The 19,754-nt window shown below is 34.3% G+C and overlaps 1 protein-coding gene across 2 annotated transcripts in view; it reads left to right on the forward strand.

The window, feature by feature from the left end:
* LOC101210866 (inositol hexakisphosphate and diphosphoinositol-pentakisphosphate kinase VIP2) overlaps positions 1-17,966 on the forward strand; it is a 30,201-nt gene extending 12,235 nt beyond the window's left edge. For both annotated transcript variants that reach the window (XM_011657684.2, XM_011657685.2), the window contains exons 11-31: positions 2,784-2,858; positions 4,069-4,154; positions 7,247-7,453; positions 7,543-7,642; positions 7,738-7,808; positions 8,191-8,272; positions 9,447-9,602; positions 9,709-9,751; positions 10,031-10,113; positions 10,477-10,539; positions 10,621-10,695; positions 10,806-10,931; positions 11,116-11,357; positions 11,586-11,630; positions 12,317-12,383; positions 13,168-13,239; positions 14,505-14,749; positions 14,844-14,901; positions 15,695-15,862; positions 16,482-16,556; positions 17,131-17,966. In XM_011657684.2, the coding sequence (XP_011655986.1) occupies positions 2,784-2,858; positions 4,069-4,154; positions 7,247-7,453; positions 7,543-7,642; positions 7,738-7,808; positions 8,191-8,272; positions 9,447-9,602; positions 9,709-9,751; positions 10,031-10,113; positions 10,477-10,539; positions 10,621-10,695; positions 10,806-10,931; positions 11,116-11,357; positions 11,586-11,630; positions 12,317-12,383; positions 13,168-13,239; positions 14,505-14,749; positions 14,844-14,901; positions 15,695-15,862; positions 16,482-16,556; positions 17,131-17,394 (2,403 nt within the window). In that variant the 3' untranslated portion in view covers positions 17,395-17,966. The remainder of the gene's footprint in view (positions 1-2,783; positions 2,859-4,068; positions 4,155-7,246; positions 7,454-7,542; positions 7,643-7,737; positions 7,809-8,190; positions 8,273-9,446; positions 9,603-9,708; positions 9,752-10,030; positions 10,114-10,476; positions 10,540-10,620; positions 10,696-10,805; positions 10,932-11,115; positions 11,358-11,585; positions 11,631-12,316; positions 12,384-13,167; positions 13,240-14,504; positions 14,750-14,843; positions 14,902-15,694; positions 15,863-16,481; positions 16,557-17,130) is intronic.
* Positions 17,967-19,754: the final 1,788 nt, after the last annotated feature.

Below are 19,754 nucleotides of genomic sequence, written 5' to 3' on the forward strand. Positions count from 1 at the left end.
ACATTGTAGAAATGCAGTTCCATGCAAAAATTGCAATTTTTTAGAGTGATAATGGTCGTGAGTTTCAAAACCATACCCTTGGTGAGTTTTTGTTCTCCATAGAGCTTGTGTGCTTTATACTCCTCAGCAAAATGGGGTTGCCGAGCGAAAAAACCGTCACCTTTTGAAAGTAGCCTATTCCCTAATGTTGGAGAGATGTTATTCTTACTGCCGCTCATCTCATCAATAGGATGCCCTCCCTGTCCTCCTCCACCTACAGACTCCCTTAAAGTGTCTCAAGGAGTCATATCTCTCTACCCCCTAGGTTCCCCCTTGTGTATTTGGGTGTACATCCTATGTTCATAACTTTGCCCCTAACCAGACCTAATTCACCCCGCTGGCTCAAGCGTGTGTTTGTTGGGTATCCCCTTCATCAACCGGGGCTATAAATGTTTCTATCATCCTTCTTGTAAATATTTTGTCACTATGGATGTCACCTTTCGTGAGGATCAACCTTTCCTTCCCGTTAGCCGTCTTCAAGGGAAGAATGTGAGTGAAGAGTTTAACCGTCCCTTGGAGATTGCCAGTTCTACTCTTGCTACCTTACCTGATTTTGATCCTCATCCCATGATCCTACCTATAAACCAAGTTACATGGAAAACCTACTATAGGAGCCGCTCTCAGAAAGGAAATTGGGTCTCATACTGATTTGCTGACTCTTGTCCAAGACTTTGAACGTCCACAAGATCAAGGTATGATTAATCCTATTAACTCATGTGTTAGACATTAAAATGAGTGAGAATGACATGTTCGATATTGCTGTTCCTAAAGATATGGAAGAAAAGGACAACGTTGATGAGACTGAGGTTAGAGCAGAAACTGGTGGTAATGAGATTGAACAAGATCATTCAGGTAATCTTGATAAGTATGATCCTTCTCGTGACGTTATGACTATGCTTCCTATGAAAGTTTATCCTCACAGTTAAGAGCTTTCACAACATCTCGTGGAAAAGTTGATTTACTTGTCACATACTAGACCGGATATTTTCTATGTTGTTAGTGCTGTTAAATAATTCATGCAAGCTCCCTTTGAGGAACAAATGGAGGCAGTTAACATAATTTTTAGGTACTTAAAAACAACTTCTGGTAAAGGGTTGATATTTGATGGTCAGGAAGACCGACATGAGAGCTTGAGGCCTTTACTGATTCTAACTGAGCAGAGTCCATTGTTGACAGGAAATCCACCTCTGGTTATTGTACCTTTGTTTGGGGCAATCTCATAACCTAGAGGAGTAAGAAGCAAGAGGTTGTAGTCAGAAGTATGCTGGAGATGAGTATAGAGCTATAAGTTTGGAGATATGCGAGGAAATTTGGCATCATAAGGTTTTATTTGGACTTTGTTAGGACTATGAGGTGCCGATTAAATTATTTTGTGATAATAAGGCAACTATTAGCATCACCAACAATTCAGTTCATCATAATATAACTGAACATGTAGAGATTGATCGATACTTTATTAAAGAAAGACTGAACAATGGTAGCATATGCATTCCTTGCATTCCCTCAAGCCAACAGGTTGATGTTTTCTCCAAGAGGCTTCTCAGATAGAGCTTTGATTCATGTGTTAGCAAGTTGGGTCTCATTGATATCTACGTCCCGACTTGAGGGGAAGTGTTAGAATTAGTAGTCTTGGCCTAAGAAAAGATTTATTCTTTCTTTCCTTTTTATATCATTAGCTTGTTGTCTATTTATTTTTTCACTTTGTATCTTTTGCTCGTAAGAAATAATAATAAGAAAGTCAGATTGTGGTTTTTCTTCCAGTAACTGGGTTTTCACGTAACTTGGTATCTATTTTCTTTTTCTGCTTTTAATATATGTGTGTTTGACATCGAGGAAGCTAAAATAAAGCCTAGCTCTGCTTTCTCTTTGAAATGTTGCTTCCCTACAAGAAGGATGGACAGCATCTTAACCATATTTTCATTTACTTCCTAAGACCTAACAAAAACAAATGGGAAAGTTTGGTCTGATTGTTTCATTTAACGGTTATGGAGTTCTTTGATCAACTTTGTATGGAAGTATTCCTTTCAATTGTGAAGGAAAAGTTTTCCGATTCAGTGGATTTAGTGCAGCCTCGTGGGTTATTTAGTTGGAGTGAAATATTGGAATCTTCTCAAGGATGAAAAAGCTCCTGATGATGTTAATTTTTCATCTTGGAGAACTTCACAAGTTGAATATAATAAATTACTATACTTCAATCCTTGCAGCCAATTGGAGACTTTTACTATATCTCATTTGGCTGGCGCTGGTCTCCTTACTTCCAGTTAAGGATGCTTTATGGATTATTTGGTTCTAAAGACGTGGGAATCTTCCAAGGGATGGAGAAAGCTTCAGATGGTCTTAGGAAATGGGATATTATCATTTTGATGCCTTCATCTTGAAGAGCTCTACATGTTGATATTTGTATTTATTGCGGTTATAGATCAATTTTTCCTTGCGGAGATTTTTCTATGATCTCTTCGGCTCCTCTGTACTTCACTTTATTTTTTTTCTTTCCCTTTTAGGAGGTTGTTGGTTTTTTTCTTTATTATTATTACTCTTTTTGTCCGTGAACAGTTTTGTTATAAAATAAGAGGAAAAATCATTGTTGAGTCAAGTAGAAGTCGTATTAAGTTGATTGATGTCATAAGAGGTGTTTAAGCTAGCATTACATCCACGATCATTTTATCTATAGCTATATAGCTGTATATATATTTTTATGTTACTGAAGAAAAGGGTTTCGATACCATATATCCTTACTTTTTCAGGTGAGATATCCTGTACTATTGACTCCTGCCGAAAAGCAAATGGCTAGAGATGTTTGTCGTGCATTTAGGCAAGCGGTACGTTAAATGAATTTTGATCATTGAAATAATCGATATTATCTCTCTTTTTGGCCCTCTCTCTCTAACTGCTTTATATAATGAAAACTGTTCATATTGTTCAACAGCTCAACTCACTTGCTTGAACAACCTAAGTATATAGTAGTTTGTTGGTTGTTTCCTAACGGCCTTTTCAAATATAGCAAAGCGAACCAAAATATAGCAAAATTTTAGAATCTATAAACGACAGACATTTGATATATTTTGTATCAATGTCTATCATTGATATATTCTAAAATTTTGCCATTTACCATACTTTCCCTTTCTTGATTTTGTTAAATTAAATAATTTGGTAACAGTTCACGGGTAAATGTTTTTAAAATTGTGTAGAAATTTTGTATGGAAAAAACATTTTTTCTTGAAAAACAACAAACTAAAGCATTATTTTCCATTTTCTTCTAAAATATCTACAAAATAAATTCAATATAATTTATTTTGTATATTTAATATTAAAAATTCAACTTCTTGTAAACTCTATCATTTTTAATTTAAAATTTCATGAGGACAAGGAGCGATGAAATTTCAATTTTTTTTATTTCAATAAAAAGGAAAAGACAAGAAATAAAAAAAATGTCTCCAAGTGTAGTTTGCGTTTTCTTTTTAATTTAATAACAAGGAAACAGGAAATAAGAAGCAATAAAAAGAAACAAGAAACAAAAATATTACCCCACAGACACTAAGTGTAGATTAATTTTCAATTTTTTAATTTCATCTCCTTTTATACTTTTTAAGTGAATATTTTATTAAGCTTTGAAGTATGGATGGTTGAATCGCTTATTTGAGTAACTCATTTCATTCCTTAAAAAATGTCTATAGTTGAGACTTAGTTATATTTTTACAAAAACTAGCTCCTGTAGTTCCATACCTCACTTTTAGCTTCCGATTGTAAGAACTTTTGTCATTATTTGTTTGAATTTATCTTGCTCGATAGTTTGGTTGCTTTTGGGGGTTGGTTTATACTTGCCTATTGTACTCTTCCAATATCAAATTTTTTTCTTCAATGAAAGCTGTGTTATGACAAGAAAAGAAGATGAATTAGCTTCGCTTACAATAAACTCGTACTACGTTGAGCTGCATGGCCACAATTGATGTTTCATCTGTTACTTCTTCCTTAAATTAATTGTCGGTGTACATGTTAATATCTCATTCTATTTTTACTTTATTTTTGCAGGTTTGTGGGTTTGATCTTCTACGGTGTGAAGGTCGCTCATATGTTTGTGATGTAAATGGATGGAGTTTTGTTAAAAATTCTCACAAGTAATTCAACATTCATATACATTTCGTTGGTTTGTCTTGCTTCATGTTTTTTTATCTCACTTCAAGTAAATTTTGAGAATTAATGTTATACTTCAACCTAAATTTTCAATTGGTTTGGCTTTCTTAGAAATTCTTTTACTTCTATTTACAACCTGCCACACTGTTGCATTAATTTTTAAATCTTATAATAACCAGGGTAAAGGGCTAAAGATTATTCCGAGTTGTGATCTAACAGTTGAACTTGTTTGAGAGAAGATTTTTTATGGGTAAGGAAGGAATCGCTCTCGACCAAGTGCCCTTAAAAATGGCTCCTTTTTGTAAACGTGTCAGAAGTACAGAAATCTTAGAACAAGGTTCACCAACAGGGAGCAAAAATGTTGCTGTGTTCCACAACTCATCCAATTAATTTTAAATTCTTTTCTCCCATATTTTTCCAAATAAAAGCGCTGAAGGAGTGCAACGAAAGCTTACACCTTACCACCTCTCTTGAACAGGATCTATTCTATAGGTTGTACTGTATCAGAGGTTATAACTTTGAAAAATGAATATATAGCACAGCAGTTGCATGGTATAGATCTTACAACATAAGTTAGTTTCATTGTTAGTATGCAACTAGGGGAGAAAAGACAAGCCTCAGGCCAAAGATAGAACTCTTTCAATTTTTTGCAAAAAGCTGGTAAGTACTAGAAGGGACATTCCAGTTGCATAACATAGTCCAAGAAATAGCCAAGTGGCTTTTCTTCTTTGTTGAAGACTTTGGTTCTTTCAAGCCACAAATCTAAAATTAGGTCATGGGTTCAATCCATAGTGGGCACCTACCTAAGAATTAATTTCCTATGAGTTTCCTTTATATTCAAATGTTGTAGGATCAGCGGGTTGTCCTGTGAGATAAGTCGAGATGGGCGTAAGCTGGCTCGAACACTCACGTATATAGAAAAAGCCACAAATCCAAAATACGCTTTTATGAATTGAGGATATCATTGTAGTTTCTTTCTCCTAGGGCAGACTGAGCATCATCCTGAACAAATGTAGCAAAAGGGAAGTTCTTTAAATAAGGTTACACTGTTAATACCACCATAGGCAAATTCCCACAAAAATAAAATTTCTACCTTTGGAGTCTTGACTATTTCCATGCCAAATTGATTTGGAAAAAGAGTGGTTATGGTTTGTTATGCAAGTTTCTTTTTATGGCTAAGCTCATGACGATAGAGTGGTAGGGGAAGGCACTGTTTGTTCAACCACCATCTGTCTCATCCTTGAAATATAAAGTAGAAACCAACAAGGAGAGAGAAATCCATCCTTCTAGTTTATCATCCAAAATATATTTCATTCATCAATGAATGAAATTGTTACTTAAAAAAAGAAAAAGGAAAAGAACCATCATCCAAAATATTTCTTCTCTGACCACGATCCCAAAGTTTGGGTGGAAGAATTTCTCAAGTAGACAAGGCAAACGTGTTTGGGGCAGTTATAGAGGGAGTAGACTTCACCAATCCCTAAATCCTCTCAGAAGTTTGTGGTAGCTCTTGTGCCAACCATAAATCTAAGAGAAAATGTCTTTAATCTAATTCTCTCTTGTGGAATATTTCTTCCGAATTAAACTGATGATTTTTAGTCATTACTGAGATGTCTCTCTCTTCAATTGAGACTCAGAGTATAGGGGTCTTTTCAGGTGCATTTTCAGTAAGTCTTCAACTCATCATTTGTTATCACCTTCTCCTATAGATAAAGAATTTTATACAGCTCTCGGGAAGTCCAAAAGTCCCAAGAAGTTAGAAGCATAATTTGTCCAACAAAAGTTCCTCTCTTACTAGTCCTCTTTGTTTATCGAATAAGTACGTTTTTCAATTTTATGAATTTTTTTTAGGGATAATGTTCAGCAATTACTCGTTGGTCCAACTTTGTCTTCAAAGGCTATCTTTAGTGGTTTAATGCAATCAAAACCTTCCTTACTGATTTCTAGAGGATTTTCCATTGCCAACATATGTCATGGCTAAAGCAGCTTGCCTCAAGGCCTCTTCCTGGTGTCCTCCCTCTATATATTTGTGGATTTCTCTTTACAAACTTTGGTTACATTGGTCAGTTTCAGTTGCAGTTCCTGTCGAACCTTTTGTTTTCTTCCCTTTGTCAGGGCTTGTTGGTGGCTTGCTTTTGTCCTTGTAATTTTTCCTTTTGGTTGACTGGTTTTAGGCTGTAGTATTTTGGTTTTTCTTTTTAGTGTTTTTGGCTCTGGTAACTTTTGCTTTTGGTTCCTTTTTCTTGTTCTTGTTGGTGTTTTTATGGTTCTCTCACTCTTAGAGGTTGTAACCATGAACTGTTTCTTCCTTTTGATAGATAATGAAAGTTATTTTCTTGTCAAAAAATATAACAAAATAAGGGTGGTGGATTCTCCCTTAGAATAACATTGTTTCTCTGTTAAGCAGAAGCTTTTTGGTAGAAGCTTGGATTTTGGTCATAAATTTTTCTTACATCAAAACAAATCTTATCAAGAGTGGAGAAAAATTGGGAACTGCAAATTGAGCGTGATTTATGTCCTCAAATTGCCCCTTGGAATAAAAAACATCCTCATTCGATAAACAAAGAGGATGTTTTAGGTCACCTTCGTATACGTGTCTTATACACAAATTTATGTATGCTACTTTATTTATTTGTTTGTAATTTCAGACATGTGGGACACGTTTAGGACACCTCCTGGACACGTATGGGATTTTTTTCAAGAGAAAATGGTTCAACCTTTTATGGGACCCAAGTACCTAAACATTTCATCTCTTGTAATCGTCTTTTTTTAGAGGTGTGCATTTGGTTAAATTTGTATATATTCTGAAAAAAATAATCATAATAAAGAGTGTATCCCCAATGTGTCCCTTGTTCTCGTTTTCTTTTCAAATTGGCATATTGTCACGTTGTGTTTATGTCCGTGCTTCTTAGGTGTTTAGTAATTTGGCTATAGGTGAAGCAGAATGCTCAAATAGTGAACTAACTAATATTTGGCAACTGTAGATGAATTGTAACTTTACCACCCAAGTAGTGAAAATAATTTTTGTTTTTGCAAATAGTTAACTAATAGTAACTAATAAGTGGTGTAACCATAGGTATTACGATGACGCCGCTTGTCTTCTCCGAAAGATGTTTTTAGATGCAAAAGCTCCGCATCTTTCTTCAGCTATTCCTCCTACTTTGCCATGGAAAGTCAACGAACAAATTCAGGTCTCTGAAGGATTAACTCGTCAAGGAAGTGGTATTATTGGCACATTTGGCCAGTCTGAGGAATTACGATGTGTAATTGCTATCATACGGCAGTATGTTACATTACTTTGATTTCTCTCCATGTAATGTATCAGTTCTTTACCTCTAAGATTATAACATAAGTTCCACTTTATATGGCCAGTGGAGATAGAACTCCCAAACAGAAGGTGAAGTTGAAGGTTACGGAGGAGAAGTTGCTCAACTTAATGTTGAAGTATAATGGGGGGCGCCCAAGATCTGAGGAAATTATACTTTTACTTATATCTTCTAATATCATATTTCGCTTTTGTCCAACTAAACAAAACTTTTTGACACTGAACCCAATTTATCTTTGCAGACAAAGTTAAAAAGTGCTGTGCAGTTGCAGGATCTCTTAGATGCAACCAGAATGCTTGTACCTCGCACTAGGTATAAGTCTGCAATCATTTAACTTCATGAGGACTTTATTTTGGAAATTTAGCAAGTGTTTCTCTTTGTTTTATCATGAATGGTTAGTATGATATATTCAACTGTTCTTCTCGATGTATCAAATCATTCACTGAAATTGAGTGCCATTTTCCATTACCAATCATCTATTCAACATGATTCAAATATTGCAAACTGGAGATCTTTTTTATTTCGAGGTTTTATGTAATGGAACATGCATTCTACTGCAGTTTATTTTCTATATACGTGTTTACCATTTTTGTAAGAAGGAAAATGTAAAACCAACATCATGATAAATTTACTTGTCAAGATAATGACGTTGATATAAATTCTTAGTTATTTGTGGACTGTTTGCAAATTATAGACCAGATCGAGAAAGTGATAGTGAGGCAGAGGACTTTGAACATGCAGAGAAGCTTCGTCAAGTTAAAGCAGTGCTTGAGGAGGTTTCGTTTTGTTTGTTTAATTTTATGCTTATAAGTTACCAGTACTTGTTTTTATACTGTTAATGAGAAAATCCCATCTCTCGTTTAGGAGAAATCAAAGAATACTGTAAGGTATTTCTTACTACTATTGGTATTGATATAACGATATAGCCCTAAGGCTTACAATCCCAGCCGATCATAGAGAGCTGGTTCTCTTCCTTCTTCTGATTAACTTCCTAATACAAAAAGCATAACCCTAAATACTCCTTAAACATTATTATATATACTGACCACCCTCCCATCACAAAAACTATAACTCTCAGTAACTCTCCCTGACTTCTCTTTTTACCCCCTCGCATATTTCAGATGGACTGGTGCCCCAACTAATACAAACGGCATTGCCCCCACCAAAAGGAGTCAACTAAAGCAGGGTTTGTTTTCATTAGTAGTATCACACACGTCTATCAACTTTTGTTTGAGATCCCATCTTAATTTCAAAGCCCCTCTCCATCAAGTTGTTTTAGGATGCAACCATCATATGACTTGTGAAGTTATTCACTTGTAAGAATGCGAAGTTCAAAGAATCTTGTTGTTTACATTAGGCAGTGCAAATACTTGGTTACCAGCAGTAACTAAAATGGTCTGTAGAATGAAAATTAATCATTTGGACTACCCTCTCCAGCCACGAGTGTGATACACACAAAAAATGTTTAACTTTTCCTTTTCTATTTCTAAATTTCTAACACTTTATGTCCATCATGTACGAATATTGGGGACATGTGGGCACGTTAACCTAAAAAATTGGTGAGAAGTGTTTGAGAAAATAAACCCAATCCATCACTTATCTTATTATGGCCAGCCATAGAAACAGAGCCCCACAATTCAACTCAACCGTAGAAATCCATCAGAAAGATTGAAAGTTGTGAAGGGAAGTCCATTCCACTTACTGTGTTGCTCAGCAATCACAATCCATTTTTATATGTTCTTTAAGAAAAAGTATTCTCTACAAACACGTTTCCTACTTTTTTAGAATTTGCCATGTGTTCTTTACTGCTTTACCTTCTCTATAGTACAAGATATCTATGGCATACCCCAACCCTTAACGCACAATTTTCAATTATTATTTTCTGTCATATTATACAAATCACATCTTCTCCCTCATTTTCATGCTGTGTTTTTTTCCCGCTTTTCCCAGGGTGGACATTTCTCTGGTATCTATAGGAAGGTTCAGCTGAAGCCACTGAAATGGGTTAAAGTAACAAAAAATAATGGTGAAGAGGAAGAACGGCCTGTGGAAGCTCTCATGGTCCTTAAATATGGGGGTGTTCTTACACACGCTGGTCGAAAACAGGTTTTAATTCTCAGTTTCGTTCCTAGCATGCGATTTGACTTTCATTCATGTAAAAAAATTCTGGATGTAGTTTCATCACTTCTGTGTCTGTTTCATTTCTTTAAAGGCTGAAGAACTTGGAAGATATTTTCGGAACAACATGTATCCAGGTTAGATTTATAAATATTTTTATATGTAGTGGAGTCGGTGGACCATGTCAGGAAAATTATTGTTGTTGATCTAAAGTAAACATATGAATTACGTGTATTTTATTGAACTTAAATCAATGATTATTGAAAACACTATGAGCGTTGTATTGGCTTGAGCCACCTTTTACTGCAATTTGTGAGATAATCTTGAGTCTTTACTCATCTGCGTTTTTCTTAAACTTGAAAGCAATAACTTTTGTATTTATGTGGTCCTCTTAATTGTTTTCTACTCTCATTCAGGTGAAGGGACAGGTTTGCTTCGCCTCCACAGCACATATAGGCATGATCTAAAAATATATAGCTCTGACGAGGGTCGGGTTCAGGTATATTACTACTGAAAGTTGTAAATTTTGTATGTATTGCCTTCAGTATCAGTAGACTTGTTTCTTTTGTTTTTTTTTCTATTTTATTATTTATGTCTCATGAAATTAGTCGAGGTGCGCATAAGCTGACTCTGACACTCATTAATATACCAAAGATTTATTGTGTGTATGTATTATTATTATTTCTTCCCACAAAAACTCAATATTAATCTTGGTTAAGTGATCGAAGTGGATCTTTTGTTTCTCCCCAGAAACATTTATGTTAATTTCATTTATTTTCAACCTTTTTCCTGCATCCAAATTGTTTAGCTTTGACCAACCTGTTCTTCACATGTCGGTTGTCTGGATAATATCCATTTGCAGATGTCTGCAGCTGCATTTGCCAAAGGTCTCCTCGACCTTGAAGGTCAATTAACACCAATTCTGGTTTGTACCTTTCTCTCATTGCAGTTTTGAATGGCTATTACTATTTTGGAGTATCTAGCTCATAATGTCATCTCGTTGAAGGTTTCCCTTGTTAGTAAGGATTCCTCTATGTTGGACGGACTTGACAATGCCAGTACTGAGATGGAGGAAGCCAAGGTAATTGCTTAATATTTTGATTTTCTCATCAAAGAAAGGTACTGGTTTAGTTCCACATTCTAGTTTTTTGTGATTGTGATTTATATGGTTTTCTTCCATGTGTTACAAAGGCAAGGTTGAATGAGATCATTACATCGCGTGGAAAGATAACCCATAGCAATGGTTCAGCTGAATCCCCGTGGATGACTGATGGAGCAGGACTGCCGTCCAATGCCTTTGACCTTCTACCCAAACTGGTAATTATTATTTCTGTAATATATGTAGTATCTATCCTCTTCTGTTATCATTGTCCATTTTGTATAGAAAAAGATTGGTAGAACTTTTCAACCATAAGCAAGAACAACCGTGCTTGCGATTGACCATGTTTTTAAGCTGTAAAATTGTAAAATTGTAAGAACAGCGTTGCTTGCTGTCTTCTAGGTAAAGTTGACTAAAAAGGTTACTGAACAAGTAAGATGCCTTGCTAAAGATGAAGATGAAGAGATTACTGAGAAAAGTTTGTACGACATAATTCTACCTTATGATCAAGCAAAGGCACTTGGTAAGACCAATATTGATATCGATCGTATTGCTGCCGGATTACCTTGTGGCAGTGAGGGATTTCTTCTCATGTATGCTCGCTGGAAAAAACTTGAAAGAGACCTGTATAACGAACGGAAAGAGTAAGAACTGGCTCTAACCATTTGTTAATGTTAGATATCCTTATTAGTTGTGAAGCAAGAACATGGAGAAAAGAATAATGCAGTTTGAAATTATTCTGCCATTCCTTTTGTCCCATACTGTTTTATGAACTTCACAATGATTGCTTAGGCCAGAATTATTTAATATCATATGAAAATATTGCTATTACGTGGATATCATTTTAACTATTGTTTCAAAATATCTTGCAGTCGCTTTGATATAACACAAATCCCTGATGTTTATGATTCTTGCAAGTAAGTTTCTTTTCTGTTTCTTCCTATTTTGCTGTTAAGTAGTAGCTACTGTACAGCACCTGCTTCTGTCATGTATAAGTCGTTAAGAAATAGTGTGGCAGGAATATTTTTTTAGTAAATAACATCACCTTCAGGTTCTGTAGAAGTTCAAGATATGTTTCATTAATGAAGAGTTAAGTTTTGTAACAGTTTTTAGTGAAAGACTGAAAGTATACTTCTCATTCTCGTGACCTTTGGTGTATAGGAAGCAGATGACTTAATTTTCTTCCAACTTCTTTTTTTCTGTTGAGGGGGATAAAAAGCACAGATTGCATACTGTATATTTGTTGAAATCCAACACAGGGCAATTCATCTGTTTCATGCTGAATGTTTTTCATGTTACCCATGCTTCAATGCTTAGATTCTCAATAACATATATCACTATATCTTATAATGTAATCAGACAAGGTTTGCAGACTTGATGGTTGATATTTTTGGATAATTTATATGAATACTCAATAAAGTATGGTGAGATGAATTTGGTTCCTAATTTACATCCTTCCCTTTTCATATTACTTCTCATACTTGTAGTATACAAACGTAAATAAAGATAAGATGAAGAAAATTGCATCTGGCTATTTACGTGGAGTTTTTATTTCCAATTATACCGTATCTCCTTCTGAGTACGTTTCTTGTTTGACTCACAGATACGACCTCTTACACAATGCCCATCTTAATCTGGAAGGTTTGGATGAGCTCTTCCAAGTTGCTCAGGTACAGTTCCTGCAAAGTGCAAACAGTACATTCTGAGTGTTAACTTTTCATACTTCGGTTATCGAGTAAACCATCGACCACTTCAAAGCACTACAGCATGATCTAAAATTGTGATGATTTTAAAATCATAATCTTGTGCTAGAATTTACTATTATTTTGGGTCTCATATATATACAACTGTGTCTCGAGGAATGGGTATTGCATGTCAAACCAAACCAATAAATAGAAGTGCTATTTCAAACTTGACTCAAGGAATTTGTTGATTTCATTTAATGCCAGACTAATTTTTTTTTCAGAAGTTTTGTTGATGAGTTTGTAGTTTTTGAATTGAACAACTAATGCAGCCGACAGAGAGAACAAAGTTCCAAATAAATTCCAGATGATTTCATTAATGAAGGCCCCCTTTAATTAGATAAAGGGGCTGGAAAATATAATTGACACCTAGACTAACTAATCTTGGCAACTAACGAAGAGATCATAATTTATACAAGACAAGCTACCAAACTAATGGCAAAAGCCACGGAGATAAAACTAGTTACAAGAACCTTAAAGAATAACATAAAGCTACCAAGAACTTATAAAAAACATAAAACAATCTCAACAAGAGATTACATCAACGTGTTGGGGTGGGAGGTTTCAAACCTCTGACCTCTTGGTCAAGAGTATGGTTTTTAGTTTTATCCAACCCATTTTATTCCTTAACCAATGCTGTCTTACATTGTCTCAGTATTCATTTTTATGGTCTGACTACATTAGCTAAGGTAATCGATCCATTTGTTTGCAGTTACTTGCAGACGGGGTCATACCAAATGAGTATGGAATAAATCCAAAGCAGAAACTGAAGATTGGCTCAAAGGTTAGCTTCTGTTTCTTATGTTTCTGTGTACTTTTTTTTATTTTGGGATCATACGCTAAGAATATTTGTACAGGTTAGAGAATGTTCCTGACAATTGTTAGCCGCGCATAATCTAAAAATAACTCTAATTTTTTTTTAAAAAAAGAGTTAAAAAATACTTCCATAGTCAGTATGGAGATCAATTTGTTTGAAGTTTTCTTGAGTTTGGAAAGAATCAATTCTAAAAAATATTATACAGATATCTTCATTTGTATTTCCTTATAGGTACTCTCATTTTTCTTCTATTTGTCTAATTCTTATACCAATTTTCTCAACAATCAACCGAAACAAAAACAAAAACATTAAGTTGAAACATATAATAATAATACCACAAAACTTCATAAAATGATCAATAGACAAACACACAAAAAAATGTATTTGCTATTAACTCCATTCAACTACTAATGTACAATCTTGTTGACACATTTAAATTCTAAGATCCATTGGTGCTTCCATTATTCTCTTCTCATTATTGATAGCCTATATAAACTAATGGGGGTGGGAAGTTTTTTTTATTTCAATAAACAAATGTCGAGCAATTAACAAAAAGGGGAGTAAGAGGGTATTAACTATTTCTATTCATATACTAACGCTAGGTTATTTTTTAAACTTTTTTTAGTTCAAGAGTATTTCTGTAACTTTGAAAGTTCAAGTGTATTTTTGTTCTAAAATACTCATGATTTTGATTGAAAACTAATGGTTACAGCATTTTTTGAACTTCCTTTGGAAATTCAAGGGTATTTTGGAAGTTCGAAGTTCATGGGCATTTTGTATCATTTAGCCTTTATTTATTTTTAGAAGAAAAATTGATCAGAGGGAAGGGAAATTTTGCTGTAGCATTAACAGAATTCTTTGCTGTACAACTGAAGGGGTGCTTGCCAGTAGTTTAAGCGAAGAACTTCTTCAAAATGCTCAGATCCAAATCCTAGCTCTATATATTCATTCATTTATTTATTGAGAAACAAATATGGGTGTCACAATTTGAACCTGTGACCTCAACAGAAAACGAGAAAATGAGTATATGTACATTTTAATTACAGTTGAGCTATATTGATGTTAGGAACTAATATTCTAATATTTAGGAGTAGGATCTAATATTATTGGCAAAAAGTTGTGATTGAATATAAAATCAAAAGTTGTGATTGAATACAAAATCAAGTAGAGAACAGTAATATCAAGAAATCCTATTCTTTTAATATTAAGAAATTTCTTATTTTTGCTGCTAGATTGCTCGTCGTTTGTTGGGGAAAATTTTGATTGATCTTCGGAATGCTCGTGAAGAAGCAATTGAAGTTGCAGATTCAAAGGGTAATCAAGATCATTCAAGGTTAACTGAAAGGAAAGATGCAGACAATCTATCAAAGCCTTCCAGTAAAACTGACGACAATAGAAAGTCCAACACACCATGTGAAATGTCAATAGACCCAGATGATGATGATGATAAGGAGACCAAATATCGCTTGGATCCAAAGTAATAATGGGGACATTGTTTCATATATTTATCTTCTTTTTTTAACTCTTCCAGCTTGACGTAACTGTTTCATTTTCTTTCCTACATTTTTCAGTTATGCTAATGTAAAGACTCCTGAACGCCATGTTAGGACACGGCTTTATTTTACATCAGTAAGTATAGTAATTACAAAATATTAGTTCATTTTGACTAAATCATGCATTGTTGGAAACTTTCATATATGGTCATCACTATATTGATTCTTTTAGTGATTCAAACGAGGGTAGACATTTCATGGTACTGACTGAATTCTACTTTTTCCTTTTTTTTGTCAACATGCAAACAAGGACCCAAGGTGATTGTTTGAACTGTTGTTTTCTCCCCTAGTTATTGCTATAGGATCTTTGTCCAGGAATATACCTGTTAAGTTCTGATCAAATGACTTCGTAATTAGCTTCTTTGGTTGGGAGGCGCCCTGCCCTCTGCTCTCTTCCCTCTGCCCTCTGCCCTAGGTTGCCTGTTTTTGCCATTAGGATACACGCACAGGTTTCTTATCCAAAATAATAAATAAAGTATAAGAAAATAGAAAAATAATCTTCTTTTTTTAAAAAACTGTTGTTTCTTGCTAATCATTCATCTTTACCTTTCGTATGAATTATTCTTTTTGTAGAGGGAAATTAACTCAACTGAACACCCAACTTGACACCCTTTTGTTACTAACCCTTGTAATCTATTTTGTTGTTAAAGCTCATTTCTTTTCATGTTCTCTTCATTTGTTACACCCTTCTAGTAACGAACTTTTGCTTTCTATGTGTTGGGTTCTATTCTTGATACTGTTAGTTTTTTCTGTTTAATAGAAGGCTTGTTCTGAATTGTTTTTTGTGTTATATAGGTCATTATTGTCCACCACTTTGTATGTGCATTTGATATTGCTCATATTTAAAACCTTATTTGTTCGAATGGCAGGAATCACATATCCATTCTTTGATGAACGTTATCCGTTACTGTAACCTTGATGAGTCTCTTATTGACGAGGATAGTCTTGTCTGCCATAATGCTTTGGAACGTTTGCTTAAAACCAAGGAGCTTGATTATATGAGTTATATTGTACTCAGGATGTTTGAGAATACAGAGGTAATTGTGTAGTAAAATGTGTTAGTTAAGTTGAATTTTGATTCTTGTTTTGGTTTGCCTGAGGGCTTTTCTGAGTGCTGTGTTCGGGAAACCCCATATCTTGACTGTAAACGATACCATTTTGTGCAAGTCTTAGCTTATGAGATCTAGAGATTTAAATAGTTTCCTAAATGCAAGTGTAAAACCTACTCCAGTCAACAACCTTAAGTTTGGATGCAATCACACAAAAGTTTAACCCTCAACAACGTTGGTGTTGTTCTTAGGATTGGCATACAGCATTAGGTTAATCAGTAAAGAATGCTAGTTTGTTTGATCAGACTGTTTATGAAAACAGTGAGCTACATTCTTTAATTGGTCATTCAAAGCAAGGAATGGAAATGTTGTTTACGAACTCATCATCAACTGTTTAGGGTCATAAAGGTGTCTAACCTTACAGGCGACCCTTGTGGTTTGAGTCCATATCCATGTCCATTCAGGGTCGGACCTTCCTGTCCATCATGCACACTGAGAACCTCTCCACCCAACCCGACCCTCTTCATCTCCGTGAATTCATGGTTTGTGTTTGTTATTGAAAAAGAAAAACTCCTTGTGAGTCTAATTTACTGATCTCAAATTGCAGGTGGCTTTAGAAGATCCTAAAAGGTTCCGCATAGAGATGACCTTCAGCCGTGGTGCAGACCTGTCTCCTTTAGAGGTAACATAACTTTGGTTTTGGTGCTGATAACAAACGTCTAACTGTTGAATTTTCATGAGGAGAAAAGCTTCTGCAATATATTTTTACTTTACTGCTTACTCTCATTATGTCATGCCATACCTAGGTCTTTAAGATTGGAACACATTCTAATGTTATTTATTATTTTACAAACCAGGATAACTGAGTTGTATAAATGTCAACTTTAACTTATGCAATTGAGATGACAGTATTTGACTATGAATGTCAAAGTGATAATTTTACAAATTTCATTTGGATGGGTATAAAACCAAGGTTACGTTTAATTTAACTTTTCAAATGTTTAGTTTTGAAAATAAAACTTTTTGAAAAAATTAAAGTCTATGACAACTACTCAAAATAGCTTTTGAAATATTTTGGAATGTGTATTTTAAACAATTTTTATTAAAATATTATAAGCAAAACTGACTTATTGAAAAAAAAAAATTGTTCTATAACCAATCAAAATGAGCCCCAAGTGTTAACGGGTTTGGACGGCATTTCCTAAGGTGTTCTATTTTATTCAAATTGACCCTAATGTTCGAATCTTGGTTGACAGAAAAACGACAATGAAGCAACGTCATTACATCAGGAACATACACTGCCAATTATGGGTCCAGAGAGGTTGCAAGAAGTGGGATCGTGCCTAACGCTAGAAAAAATGGAAACAATGATGCGTCCTTTTGCAATGCCAGCAGAAGATTTTCCTCCTCCATCTGCTCCGGCCGGCTTCTCCGGCTACTTCTCCAAAAGTGCTGCAGTGCTCGAGCGCTTGGCGAACCTTTGGCCTTTTCATAAACATTCCTCTACTAACGGAAAGTAACCTGATTCTTTTATCCCAAACAATAATTGCCGTTTCAAATAGCCAGCCATAGTTTGAGTTCTAGTCTTGGGTTTCCCTTGGTGTTCAACAACGAAGGGAGCTTGTTGAACGCAACCACAGAAGCCAGGTAATCTAACCAATTTTCCTCTGCTCCCTTATATGTTTAGTCACTGTAAATAATAATGTTTTCTTTTAAGAAAAACCTATAGTTCTTGTCTTTTCATTTTCCCATCTTATAGACTGTCGAGTATATGGTTTGAAATAACTTTTTTTTTCTCTCTTTGTTCCATGGAAGTTGAGGTTAGTACAAGTTTTTATGGTTGTTCCTAATGTTAGAAAAATACATACAAGTACGTCACACAAGTACACATATTTTGGCCAAGAGAAAACCGTCCTAGCTTTTCTCTTTTACAGGACACTATCTAGGATGCTCATTACCTATATCATCAAGTCACCTTTTAAGATGTACAATACAATATAAGTGTTGGAGGATTATTTACTATAGTAGCATTTATTAATGGAAAAGGTTGTAAAGAATGCCTCAATAATAACAGATGTGGGTTTTCATGGTATCAATCCTCCCAGTGGAGACTTTGTTCTTGGAAATCAAGAAACGATTCTTCATAATTTTTAGGATAATTGTTTTAAATGCAAAGGAAATATTTTCAAGTATTACTAAAAGTCGCTGCTGTCTGTTTACATTTTGTTATATTAATATAAATAAGTTGATTCAGCAATTCTTTTCAAAATTATTACTTAAAATTACACATGTAAGCCTGGATTAAAATTATTTAGGACTTCTATTTGCGTCTAGCAGTTAGCAACTTTTCCGTTTGCATTTTGGAGTGTTTTAAGCCAGAGCCTATTATTTGAGATATAAAAGCACCAAAGGGTCCAGAAATGAGATTTATTATCATTTCTTAAATTTTATCGTAGTACTTACTATTATTATTTTTTTTAAAAAAAAAGAGATAAAGCAGAAGGAAAGCACTTCAATATCGACTTTATTTTCTGAAGATTTTCTTCAAAAGCTCCACCTCGCCTTCTCTTTTAGCCTATACTATTTTGTACTTAAATTGGATAACTAACGATTACAGCGGATGACTACCAAAAAATGAAAAGAAAAAAAGAGTATCTAAAACGTGGCTTCATGCGTAGTTTAAGGTTAGTTACCCTATTTTTGGGAGGTGGTCAATAATTTTCATTTCCCTCCTGAAATATTTCGGTATTTTTAATTTCAATCCAGCTCAACCTCTTGTGTTTGAAACAACCAAAAAATTTCATTTTTTTAGAAAAAGAAAACCCCTTATAATATCTCAATTTCAACCAAAACTTAAACAGACACGATGGTTTAACAACATAAATTTCAATTCTTAACTTCACCACTAGGCAGTGCTTTCAATCTCAATAAGTTGCTTTTACTCGTGCCTTTTCAAAAGTATTTTAAATGACATAACTTTTTAAAATATTCACAAATATAATAAAATATCGTTGTATTAGTAATAGTTTTCTATCTTGATCTATTGTGACGTATCACAATCTATCTTAATTTTTTATATTCATGATTTTTTATATTTATGATTGTGGGGATACTTTTACATACATGTATATAAAGTTTGGTAAAGTTAATTTGCAGTTAGGTTTTTTCTTATATTTGGAGAAAAATGTTCCTTCTTTTTCGACTAGTTTAGGCACAAAAGGATTCGAACTCTCTACATTATAGTTTATACCGACCAATGTGCTATGATCGTATCCGCTCCAACTCAACTCCACCTAGCTAAATTTATTCATGGGAAACATTAAAAAATTGAACGTTTCTTGTCAATCCAAATTGAAATAGTTTTGAGTTAAGAGGATGTGGAAACTGCACGAGGTGAGAGAATGATCCTTTTTCTTTCTTTCTTTTTTTCTTTCCATATTGAATAATGAATAATAGATTTAAGTTTTGGTCGGTGCAACTTAGGCCAATTGTGTTTTTTTTTTTGTTGGGTCAAATTGGTGGTAGTTATTTAGCTAGAAAGTCTGTCATATTTTACCTTCTCATGAGATAAATATTCAACCCTGCACCTAAGGAATTTGAATTTTTAAGTAGTCCATGTTGATTTCCAATATGATTAGGAAAGAATCGAAGTTTTCAACTTGTATTTGGTGTAGAATTAGTTGGAAATCTGGAGAGTTTCAATAACATTCCCCACCTTCAATCTCTAAAGATGTTCTTATTTCTTCTTTTCTTTTGAAGAAAATGAACCATGAATTCAGTTTTTTATTGTATGATATTCATCCATGGAACGATTAATAAAATGATATATTTATTAGGTAAATTTTGGCTATGCTTGTAGTGTGATGAACAACTAAATATG

Source organism: Cucumis sativus, chromosome 5 (assembly GCF_000004075.3).
Source record: "Cucumis sativus cultivar 9930 chromosome 5, Cucumber_9930_V3, whole genome shotgun sequence".
In the NCBI taxonomy this organism is placed as follows: Eukaryota; Viridiplantae; Streptophyta; class Magnoliopsida; order Cucurbitales; family Cucurbitaceae; genus Cucumis; species Cucumis sativus.